Raw genomic sequence first — 11,112 nt, 5'->3', positions numbered from 1 at the left:
TATTCTGTTGGGTCTTTAAGAGGCGGGGTTGACTCGCAACGTGCCTGATTGCGTCATTATCCTGCGCCTCGAGCCTTGGTCTCCACGTGTGGTCAGTGGAGAAACCCCGGACTGGGGATCATGGCGGGAGCTGAGAGTGGGGATGCGGCTGGAGCGGAGGCCCCGCAGCCCCAGAAGCGCTACTATCGGCAACGTGCTCACTCCAACCCCATGGCTGACCACACGCTGCGTTAGTGAGTGAGCAGGGCAGGGGGGCGGGAGCAGGGGGAGGCAAAGGAGGGCGGAATGTTTGCAGCATCCCGCAGCAATTCGGAAGGGCTGTTCCGGGACGGTCGGCAGGGTCACAGAGTGACCGGGAGGCTCGGCTGGGTGACGTCAGCTTTAGAGGTGGGTCGGGGAGATTTAGGAGAGGGCGGAGTTGGAGGGCTGGGAGGGGGCGTGGCGTTCTGCCCCAAGTCTCAGTTGTGTAAGTCTGGAAAGAGAGTAAGTTAGACTGGAGTGTTGCAGGCGGAACGTCGTTTCCACCTTTCGGTTTCGATTATCGGATTTAATAAAAAGACAAACATAAACACACATCCCACCCACACCTTAATCCATGCTCTTCCCACAGAGCACACAAACAGAGTAAGTAAGGTCCCAGTTCTTTAGGCAGCCAATCTCTGGGGGAAGGGAACTTGTGACCCAGGAAGGAGAGCTGCCTGACCAGAGTCACATCAACTCCTAGAAGTGGAGATGGGCAGGTCAGCAATCATTAGCCTCATGATGGGCCTATGATTCACACTGGGGTTTAAGGGTGGTTTCCATTGTGTCTGCTAGAGACCACAGAGCCCACTGTTACAGAATTTTTGAGAATAGCTCTTCCCATTTACCTCCCACCCTTATCCATCTGCCCACACATATGTAGTACCACTTCCACAATGGCTTGACCAACCTTCTCATGTCCCTCTTGTCTTCTCTCCAATAGCCCTGTGAAGCCTGAAGAGATGGACTGGTCCGAGCTATACCCAGAGTTCTTCACTCCACTGACTCAAAATAAGAGCCACGATGACCCAAAGGATAAGAAAGAAAAGAGAGCTCAGGCCCAAGTGGAGTTTGCAGACATAGGCTGTGGCTATGGTGGCCTGTTAGGTAACACTCTGGCCTTTTCTCTAGGGCACGGAGAGGCAATGTCTAGGTTCTGCTACCTCAGCAGGTTTGTTGGGGGCCACAGTTGGCCTTTCCCCTTCGGACCAGACACCAGTGCTGTGACATCAGTGTGGAGAAACTCTGCTTTCCCCGTACTCTGGGTCTGTGGCCTTTGTCCTGGAGAAGGGAGGGTGTTGACTCAAATGCCTCTTAGAACTTGGGTTGTCCTGTCTGGCCCCACCCCTGGCCTCAGTCCCTCCTTGAGCCATTTCACCTGCAAGGTGCCGGGTCAGTGAGCTGGTCAGCACAAGCGTCAGAGATTAGTCACTGTAGCCAGTGATCCTGAACTGTCTTTCTGAGGGATTCCACCACTCTCTCTCTCCTCCCCCCTCCTTCACCAAAACTCATTGTTTCTGCTCTACTCTCGTGTTTTCAAGTTCCTCCTGTATTGTCTGTATTGTCCCAGCCCTGCATGCCAGGCCACTTCTCTATTTTTAGATCTTCCCATAGAGGTAACAGTATGACAGAGAGAGGAAAAACATGGTACTTGGGGGCAGAAGAACTCGGTTCAAGTTCAAGTTCTGCCTCTTCTTAGTTCTGTGACCTTGGGCATTTCTGACCTCAGTATCCTCATCTTCTCAATTTACCACAGAGTGTTAGGAGGATTAACTGAGACAATATGTGAAAACACTGAAAACTCGGAAGTACTTGCAAATATACATGTGTTCCCAGGCCCTCCCACTTCCAGTCTGCGTAATAGTCTTTGGATCTAAGCCTAACCCTAACCTTAACCCTCTTCTCCAGCATAGAACCAGCCATGTACGTATCTCTCCAACCACACTTGCCATTCGTGATTTTGGCAGTTGCAGATTGGCAGTTCCTTTCTTTTCTTGACCCCTTTGTACTTCCTGTAAGTATGAGGTTGACGATTCCATTCCTATTTCTGTGTCCAGTGGAACTGTCACCGTTGTTCCCGGACACACTGATTCTGGGTCTGGAGATCCGGGTGAAAGTCTCAGACTATGTACAAGACCGGATTCGGGCCCTTCGAGCAGCTCCTGGAGGTGGCTTCCAGAACATCGCCTGTCTCCGTAGCAATGCCATGAAACACCTTCCTAACTTCTTCCGCAAGGGCCAGGTGGGGAGGGGCTCTGGTGGGTAAGGCTGGTAGGCAGGTATGGCACTGAAGCCAGGCTCTCAACCCTGTCAATGCCTGTCTGTCTCACAGCTGACAAAGATGTTCTTCCTCTTCCCTGACCCACATTTCAAGCGAACGAAGCACAAGTGGCGAATCATCAGTCCCACGCTGCTGGCAGAATATGCCTACGTGCTTAGAGTCGGGGTGAGTTGGGAGTGGGAGGGAAGGAGGGGTCAGTGGCCTATTCAGAGACCTTCCACTAAGAAATCCACTTAATTAATAAATTAAGCATTTAGGACTCATGCCACCACTCCCATCATCACCCTGCTCAGCTGCATGCAGTCCCCCCATCTCAGGTGATTTTTGCCTCTGCAGGGGCTCGTATACACCATAACTGATGTGCTGGAGCTACATGACTGGATGTGCGCCCACTTTGAAAGGCACCCCCTTTTTGAACGTGTGCCCCTGGAGGAACTGGTAGGTTGGGGTCCTGAGGGGAGTTGTGATGATGCAGGCCTTTTCCAGAGTGGTTCTGTATTCTTTGAGCCCAGCTCAGTGCCAGGAGGATGGGATGAGAGTCTCAGGGCCAGGGACCGTCTGAAAGGTGGGCAAGGACTTATGGAATCCTTCTTTTTCCCAGAGTGAAGACCCCATTGTGGGACATCTGGGCACCTCAACTGAGGAGGGAAAGAAAGTCTTACGCAACGGAGGCAAGAATTTCCCAGCCATCTTCCGAAGAATACAGGATCCCACCCTCCAGCCAGTGACCCCCAGTCCCACCCCTCTTGGCCACTGACAGCCTACCTTGCGTTAGCTTGACCACAGGACCTTCCTAGCTGAGACTGCCAGGACCAAGAGGGGACAGTTTTTCAAAGAAGTTGGGAGAACTTCCCAAGCCAGAAGCCTGAGATTCACAACTGACCTCTCATCTTCTTGCCTGTCTACCACCAACAGAAAGCAAAAGAAGCTAACTGGGAAGGTCAAAAGACCTTGGACCAGAAGGGATGTTTGGAAGGGTGTGGGGTCTTGTTCTTCCTTAGCACTCCCTTCTTCTGGGATCTCTCCTTCTCAGCGAAAGTGAGGAATGGTGTTCTCCACTATCCATCTAAACAGCTTGCTAGACTCAAATTGCCTGTCCACTTGTGTTTACTTTGCAGTCCCGGGGATAACGTGTGTGCGTGTGCCCCTGCCCATGCTGCTATTTCTCAGGAAAGGCTAGAGCATGTATCACGTGCCTTCTCCCTTCCCCACCCCCCAATCCTCTCCCTGCCTGAAACTTGACCTGAGGAATCTGCTGTCTTCATTGTTGCTGTCTCTGGAGAGTCCTGGGTCTGGGTGGTGGAGACCCTCTCCTTTTTCATGTTGACCTTCGAGTCCAGAACTTCAGAGCTAACTGACTGGCACAGAGCCCAGTGGCAGCAGGGTGGAGGAATGAGGAGCAGAGAACTAAACTGTGCAGGATTCTGAGGCTAAAAGCAAAAATGGACTGCTGACTAGAAATCCCCCCTCCCCTCAAAGAGGACTGAGTCAGCTGGAGATTCAGAGCACTCATGTAGCCCTTATTCCATCCAGGAGCCCAGAGAAATCTCTCAACTTTTCTAATTTGTAAAAGGTTCCTTTGTTTCTGCTCCTGAAGCCCTAGGTTCCCATGGCTGAAAAGACAGGGTTTGTTGACCTAAAAGACCAACCCCTTCCCAAGGAGCAAAGATGAAGGCTCCTGGAGCCATTTTAACCCATTAACCTACCCATCTGCTCAGTGTCAGGTAAAGGAGGTGGGAAAGCTGTGGGAGTGCCAGAAAGTTCTGCTTAGCTACGGAGAAGGCACAGCCCCACATGCCAAGAATATGGAGACGTATACAGCTGTGCCTCTTCCCTTCCCGAAGGCTGAAGGATGGGGAATTCCTGACAATGGTTCCAAGAGGGCCTGGCTCCCTGGGGAAGTGAGAATACTAGAGACTGACTCTGTACCTCAGTATCCTAAACCTCACCAAAGAGCCTTTACCAGGAAGGTATCTTTAGGCAACTGGACCAGGGCACCAGCCCAGAAAGGGGGAACCAAGGCAGACCTCCCTTCCCAAGAGGGTCGTAGCAACAAGAGACCAAGAGAGCTGCAAGGTAACCCCAGCCCCGCCTACTGTGCCTGGGTGCTAATCTTCAGCTCAGCCACTTAGGAGGGGATTGGCTGAGGAGCTTGAAGAGGGGGCGTTGCCACTATCTCACCCAAAGGTTAAATAGGGGCTCAGAAAAGCAATCAAGATGCCTGGGAGAAGCCCTCTCCTTCGTGGGTTCCCTGAACCAGACCATGACCCAGACCCTCAAGCTGGCCTCCAGAGTGTTCCAGCGCGTCCACTGTGCTCCCAAGCTGGGCAGCTCACTGGGTTCCAGAGGCTCCGACTCAGCGCCCCGGAGCTTGGCGGACATTCCAGGCCCCTCCATGCCAGTCTTCCTTGCTGAACTCTTCTGCAAGGGGGGTCTGTCTCGCCTACACGAGCTGCAGGTAGAGGTAGACGTTCATGGGAATGGAATGCTGGGGAAACGGGCTTTGACAACACCAGAAAAGACAGACTAGTGCACAAAGTAGGAGGAGGGCCAGTGACAACAGATGCCCATGAATTAGAAAAGTTGGGACCGCGGGCGGTGGTTGGACCTGCGCGGAGTCCATCCCCACACCCAGCAGAGGAGTGCGCTCAAAAAGCGCCTTCTCTCAGTACTGAAGTGGGGGCCAGGTAGGTCTAGAACAAGTGCGGGGGAGGTGGAAATGCACAGTACCTTACCCGGGCGTCGGACTTAAAGCTACAGGCGCTCCTCTTCGGATACTGGGGGTTTGTTCTGAGATAGTCCACGTGAGGAGCCTTCAAGGATTTCTTCGCCTCGGCTCAGCCCGGGTGACCTAAGAGAGGTCCTGAATATCTGCTTTGTGCAGAGTCCCTCCGTTTTGCCCATCACACTCAAACTTCCTAGGGATGGGAAGTGGGGGAAAGAAAAGGAGTAAGGGTTTGCAGCATCCCGGCTATATATTAGCTGGGAGCCGGTGAAGAAACAAGCTCCCTCTTGCAAAACCCAGCCAACACCCTTGACGTTGACATGGACCAAGCTGGAGGGCCCCGGCTGGGGTCTCCAGTGTCCTCCATGCCCGTTCTCCCAGGTGCAGGGCGTTTCGCGCTTCGGGCCGGTGTGGTTGGCCAGCTTCGGGACGGTGCGCACTGTGTACGTGGCGGCCCCTGCACTCATCGAGCAGCTCTTGCGACAGGAGGGGCCCCGGCCAGAGCGCTGCAGCTTCTCACCCTGGGCAGAGCACCGTCGCCGCCAGCAGCGGGGTTGCGGGCTGCTCACTGCGTGAGTCTTCCCTGGCCCCAAAGCCCCATCGCTGGGCTGCTGTGTCCCTCTCCTGTAGCTGGTCTGGAAACAGTCTGTCTCGGGGTGTGGAAGGAGGCTGGCCTTTCTCCCCCAACCGTCTGGCACATTGTGCTTCCCACCCCAGCCTATTTCGCTCAGGCTCAGGTAGAACCCCGCCTTGGTCCCCCACCCATCTCCTTGTCTTTGGAGTCCTGAATCCTGGAAATCTGTTGAAGGGGCGAAGGTACCAGGACCTAGATGGAATGCAAGATTCCGTGACTCAAGTTACCCAGGAACGCAGCCCTCCCTGCCCCCTGGCCAGGAAATGAGTAACGAGGAAAGGGGACAGAAAGCAGGCGCAGGCAGGAGCAGGGTTTTGTACCCCAAGGGAGCAGCTGCAATCCTTTTCCTGGCCACCCCAGCCGAATACGCTCCATCTTCACTGCAGCCAGCCCGGTCGGCCGCCTCCACACACCCCCATCCGCCCTGATGCGCCCCCTCTCTGCACACCCGCAGGGAAGGCGAAGAATGGCAGAAGCTCCGTAGCCTCTTGGCCCCGCTGCTCCTCCGGCCTCAGGCGGCTTCCCGATATGCCGGGACCCTGGACGACGTGGTCCATGACCTTGTGCGGCGACTGCGGCACCAACGGGGACGCGGTGCTGGGCCACCCACCCTGGTTCGGGACGTGGCTGGAGAGTTTTACAAGTTTGGACTAGAAGGTGAGTCCCAAGATAGGGGCAAGCGTGGGAGGCTCCCGCCTGGTCTCCGGGTGCCCTGACAGCGCCCCCTCCCGCCCAGGCATAGCGGCGGTGCTCCTGGGTTCCCGCCTGGGCTGCCTGGAGGCCGAAGTGCCTCCGGACACAGAGACCTTCATCCGCGCGGTGGGATCGGTGTTTGTGTCCACGCTACTGACCATGGCGATGCCCAGCTGGCTTCACCGCCTCGTCCCCGGACCCTGGGACCGCCTCTGCCGAGACTGGGACCAGATGTTTGCATTTGGTAAGGCCCGGAAATGAAATGGGGATAGGGGAACATAAAGCTGTTTATGGATGGTGAGGCATCCCTGTACCTTCTCCCCCACACAGCCCAGCAGCACGTGGCGAGGCGGGAGGCTGAGGTAGCCTTGAGGAGCAAGGGAAAGCCTGAGGAGGACTTGGGATCTGGGACACACCTGACCTACTTCCTGTTCCGGGAAGAGTTGCCTGCTCCGTCCATCCTGGGCAATGTGACGGAGCTGTTACTGGCTGGAGTGGACACAGTGAGGTTCTTCTCCATGTTGGGAGCCCCACTTCCAGAGCTTAGCCTCTCCAGTTTCAGGGGCCACTTTGCTGCTGCAGGGGATCCACTGTGACCCTTTCGGCCAGCTTGGCTTAACACTTGCTGAACTCCAGACTGCTTCATATTCTGCCCCCTTTACTGGGTGTCCACTCTCAACACCTCTGAGACTCTCAACTTTCCTCCCAGGTATCCAACACACTCTCCTGGGCTCTGTATGAACTCTCCCGGCACCCCGAAGTCCAGACAGCTCTCCATTCTGAGATCACAGCGGCCCTGGGCCCTGGCTCCAATTCCCACCCCTCAGCTACTGCTCTATCCCAGCTGCCCCTGCTGAAGGCAGTAGTCAAGGAAGTGCTAAGGTGAGGGGTCAGGAGAGGAGAAGCTAAAGAAAATGTTGGGAAGGGCTGGGGAAGGAGATGATGAATGGGAGTGGGGAGGAAGTACAGAGGAAAATGCATACTCCTGACCAAGAATGGCTTTGGACATAGAGGGCTTGGGGTCAAGAGGAAGGCTACAGCCCCCAGCCTCACCTTGCTATCTGGTTCTGCAATCCAGACTGTACCCTGTGGTACCTGGAAATTCCCGTGTCCCAGACAAAGACATTCGTGTGGGTGACTATATTATCCCCAGAAACGTGAGTAGAGCCTGTGGGCCCCTTTTGTTAAGCCATCCCTCACAATCTTGGGCCCCATCTTGTTTTCAAACACTCCATATAAGCCCTTCACCTTCCCTTTGGCCTGAATGCCTCTCTCTGAAATGTAATGGGGCAGTGGAGCAATCATTCCAAAAGTAGCCCCAGAAAACTTACCCCATCACCAACCAGCGCCTGCCTTTTCTCCAATCCATATATCCTCTTTTCCATGTCCCTCCCTGCTTCCGTGGGCCCAAACTGATAAGTTTATGTTCCTTCCCCATCAGACGCTGGTCACATTGTGTCATTATGCCACTTCAAGGGACCCTACCCAGTTTCCAGAACCAAATTCTTTTCGTCCAGCTCGATGGCTGGGGGAAGGTCCAGCCCCCCACCCATTTGCATCTCTTCCCTTTGGCTTCGGCAAGCGCAGCTGCATGGGGAGACGCCTGGCAGAGCTGGAGCTGCAGATGGCTTTGTCTCAGGTGAGTGATCTGGACATACCTTCCCCAGACATGAGAGACCCTGACCCTCTAAAGCTATGAGGTCTTCTGACAAGCATAGCAAAATGTATGACTTGGTAAACCTAATCCTCTGAAATTTAGCAATCCTGTTTTAAGTCTAGAGTGAGCAAGGATATTTGGACTATTTTTTGCCCTGCCATAATCCCTTAAGAAATTCCCTACTGACCACAGGTGTCATTTTAGAATTGACCAACCTAACACTAATAATACCCTTTACCAATCAAACCCACCATTATACACCCCTCCCAAAGTGAGAGCCTTCTTCTTCCCTTTCCAGATCTTGACCCACTTTGAGGTGAAGCCTGAGCCAGGTGCTGCCCCAATCCGACCCATGACCCGGACTGTCCTGGTACCTGAAAGGAGCATCAACCTACAGTTTGTAGACAGATAGTCCTGTGGAAGGAGCACTGGGCCTTCTGAGGGCATCATCACCCTTTCTCTCATTGTAGGGATTTTTTAGCCACAAGACCAAGAGATATGGATTCCCCCTGAGACCTGTCTATTTGACTAGACTGGTTGGAAGGACCCTATCAAACTGCTTGAGGCAGCCCTGACCAAGGTGTGAAATATGCCTTGGCCTGACCCTTTGGGTCCTGAGAAAACCAGGGTCCCTCTGCTTACTCAGCTTTCCTCCTGGCCTCAATCATATGCATCCTTCAAGGGCCAGTTCATATCTGAACTCATAGTGTTGGGTGGCCGGAGGAGGGATTCAACCACTGCCTTTTTGGGCTTCCACGGTGTTCAGGAGCTGCTGGGTAAGCACTTACCACCACATGGGCTCAGTTATGCATCTGTTCTGCACCTGGTTGGTCTTTTCTTCTTGCATGTGAGCTCTTGAAGAATGAGACCTTATTCAGCCTTTATATCCCCTGATTGGGTGGTGCCATACAGGCTCTCAGACTGAATCTGGACCATGTGGCAGAAGGGATAAGCCGCTTACCAGGAACTGTCTACTCTCCTTTTTCCTCATCTTGTCTCTAGCAAGGTGAGTCAGCCCTCACCTGATTTATGATGTTTTAAAACTCTCCTTGACTCTCTGGTCACCATTAGAGGTTGGCTTGTCCCATCACTTAGTTCCTGGGCAGAGACGTCTTTGGGCCTATACCTGCCTAAGCCTTCCTTTTATATATTGGTATTTTTTAATATTCATAGTTTTGAAATAAAAGAATCAAATGTTCCATCCTTGGTTTTTACTTACTTCTCTTCCATTTCTACTTCCTACAAGTCCAGGAAGCAAGAACCTCACCCAAATCCCCTGCTTTGATTTCTCTCCTCCTGGGAGTGACCTCCATAACAATGGGAGGTCTAGACACCTGGGGGAGTGGTTTGCCTCACAAACCCAACACGTTTCTGTCTGTACTGGGAAGAGCCAGAGTCTGGCTCCCTGTAAGAGATTAAGGGGGTGGTGGTGAAAAGTAATGCCAAGGGTTAGCCTGTAGAAATGGGTTGGGGAGCTAGGGATTTGCAGAGACGGCCAGAGGCAACTGACTCTGGTGGAAGTACTTCTGGAACCTGGACTGCTAGGACCAAAGGGTATCTGCCCTCTCTGGAAAAGTTGCTCTGAGGTAATTTCCTTCAGAGAAAGACAGGGATACATGCACAGAAGTGAAGTTAGACAGACAGGATGAAAGCTGAGTGTGGAGGCATCCAGAAGCCCTGGGGCACTGAGGCAGAAGCAGGTAGGGCAGAAGGATCCTCTGTTTCCCTGAGTCAGCATTCTCTGCCCCCTCCCCCCCAGAGGCTGGACACAGTTCTCCCCTTGTAATGTATACAGATTAACTCATCTTCCATACAAATAAATCTCTCAGCACACTCCCTGCCGCCCCTCTCTAGCCTAGATTACCCTCCCCATGTCAGGACTTGCCCCCCTGCCTCCTGCTCCTCTCCATTCCAATTAGCTGGATGGAGATGGAGACACTTCCTCCTCGTCCTTCTCTACCAGCCCGGCCCCCTGCCCTAGACAGGGCTCCCTGACTACAGACACTGTTTGCCACTGGGCCTTCTGAGGGCATCTATCTTTGTTAGATCTACAGAGGGGCACAGTTTACCTGAGGCCTTATGCAGAGACCAAGGTTTTTGTGCCTTCACTGCCTGACCTCTCGACTCTTCTACTGTATTCTCTGTCCACCCCCTCTCCCCTATGACTAAGCTTAACTTGAACCTGAGTGCCCTGACTTTTAGTAGATCTGAACTTTGAGGGAGAATAAGCCCAATTTCCTCTCACACTCTTTCCCCCTGGAATCAGTGACGAGAATTCTGTACACCCACATTCCTCATTGGGCAAGTATGACTGATTTACTTGAGGAGGATAGCAGTTCCCATCACCCCTTCATGACAAGAATCTCTTTAGGTTGGAAAAAGGGAAGGAGAAGGGACCATACTGATTGCTGGTCCCAACCCCCATACCAAGCAAGACCTCCAATGGTACTGGAAGGGAGGGAAACATCCTATCTCACTTGGCCCAGTTTTAGGACACAGAGTGGAATTGGAGAGGGTGTATTTGTGTTTGTGTGTTCTTCAGTACATCTAAGCTTCCATGGAGGGCCATCATGAGGGACAGTCGGGGCCTGGCACAAGAAACCCCACCTGGGGCATACCTACCTGTCATATTTGCCAGGATAGGTACTAGTAGTCACTCTGATTTGCCCTCTCCTTTCTGACCTCCACCAGCTATTTTGTGACCAGCAAATCAGGAAAGTCTGGCACTTCTGTTTTCCCAGGTGGAGAATATGGAGGATTGTCTCTCTACAGAAATTAATATCCCACTGGAAAAAAAATGGGGCACTTGGCCTCTGTCCCCTCTTTCTGATCTCCTCAGAGGTTAGAAGTAATACACCTCAATACTTCCAGGTGACTCAAACCTGAGTCTAGTTTCAATGAGAACATTCCCAGGTAAGTCTGGGTGCCAGCACCATGGACAGCAGCCAAGACCCTTTTAGAGAAGGATGGGGAAGACCATTTCCAAGGCAAGGATGTGTGACCTTTAGTAGAGAAGCATTTCCCCCAAAACATCCCCAGGGAGGAGGCAGAACAGAACCTTCCTGAGAAAAGGACCAATAATAGGAAAGGCGTCTGGATCT

At 53.1% G+C, this 11,112-nt stretch overlaps 2 protein-coding genes across 6 annotated transcripts; both read left to right on the top strand.

Annotated features, from left to right (window-relative positions):
- The first annotated feature begins 27 nt into the window (after nucleotides 1–27).
- METTL1 (methyltransferase 1, tRNA methylguanosine) lies at nucleotides 28–3,551 on the top strand. 5 transcript variants are annotated; one of them, XM_080811537.1, is made up of 6 exons: nucleotides 28–237; nucleotides 965–1,128; nucleotides 2,079–2,263; nucleotides 2,354–2,467; nucleotides 2,639–2,740; nucleotides 2,904–3,551. In XM_080811537.1, exons 1-6 carry the CDS (start codon nucleotides 143–145, stop codon nucleotides 3,057–3,059), a joined length of 816 nt encoding a protein of 271 aa, XP_080667663.1. In that variant the 5' UTR covers nucleotides 28–142; the 3' UTR covers nucleotides 3,060–3,551. The 5 variants fall into 5 exon arrangements, with proteins under 5 accessions (XP_080667663.1, XP_080667662.1, XP_080667665.1 ...); XM_080811536.1 differs by having other exon boundaries at nucleotides 99–233; XM_080811539.1 differs by having other exon boundaries at nucleotides 142–229.
- A 1,014-nt stretch (nucleotides 3,552–4,565) lies between these two features.
- CYP27B1 (cytochrome P450 family 27 subfamily B member 1) lies at nucleotides 4,566–9,211 on the top strand (the record flags this gene model as incomplete). The annotated part of the gene is made up of 9 exons (XM_080812477.1): nucleotides 4,566–4,760; nucleotides 5,409–5,599; nucleotides 6,116–6,318; nucleotides 6,398–6,598; nucleotides 6,685–6,857; nucleotides 7,064–7,236; nucleotides 7,433–7,511; nucleotides 7,796–7,993; nucleotides 8,310–9,211. 9 exons carry the CDS (start codon nucleotides 4,566–4,568, stop codon nucleotides 8,421–8,423), a joined length of 1,527 nt encoding a protein of 508 aa, XP_080668603.1. The 3' UTR covers nucleotides 8,424–9,211.
- Between the last annotated feature and the right edge of the window lie 1,901 nt (nucleotides 9,212–11,112).

Source organism: Martes martes (genome assembly GCF_963455335.1).
Source record: "Martes martes genome assembly, chromosome: 8".
Lineage (NCBI taxonomy): Eukaryota > Metazoa > Chordata > Mammalia > Carnivora > Mustelidae > Martes > Martes martes.
Note: the sequence above shows the minus strand (reverse complement) of the source record. Positions and strands in the feature narration are given on the sequence as shown.

What these genes read in the sequence shown, in the direction of transcription:
- METTL1 (XM_080811536.1), top strand. Translation starts at nt 121, where the DNA reads ATGGCGGGAGCTGAGAGTGGGGATGCGGCTGGAGCGGAGGCCCCGCAG. An exon ending in CCTACGTGCTTAGAGTCGGG is followed by an intron (nt 2,468 to 2,638) that starts GTGAGTTGGGAG and finishes TTGCCTCTGCAG; the next exon opens with GGGCTCGTATACACCATAAC. An exon ending in GTGTGCCCCTGGAGGAACTG is followed by an intron (nt 2,741 to 2,903) that starts GTAGGTTGGGGT and finishes TCTTTTTCCCAG; the next exon opens with AGTGAAGACCCCATTGTGGG.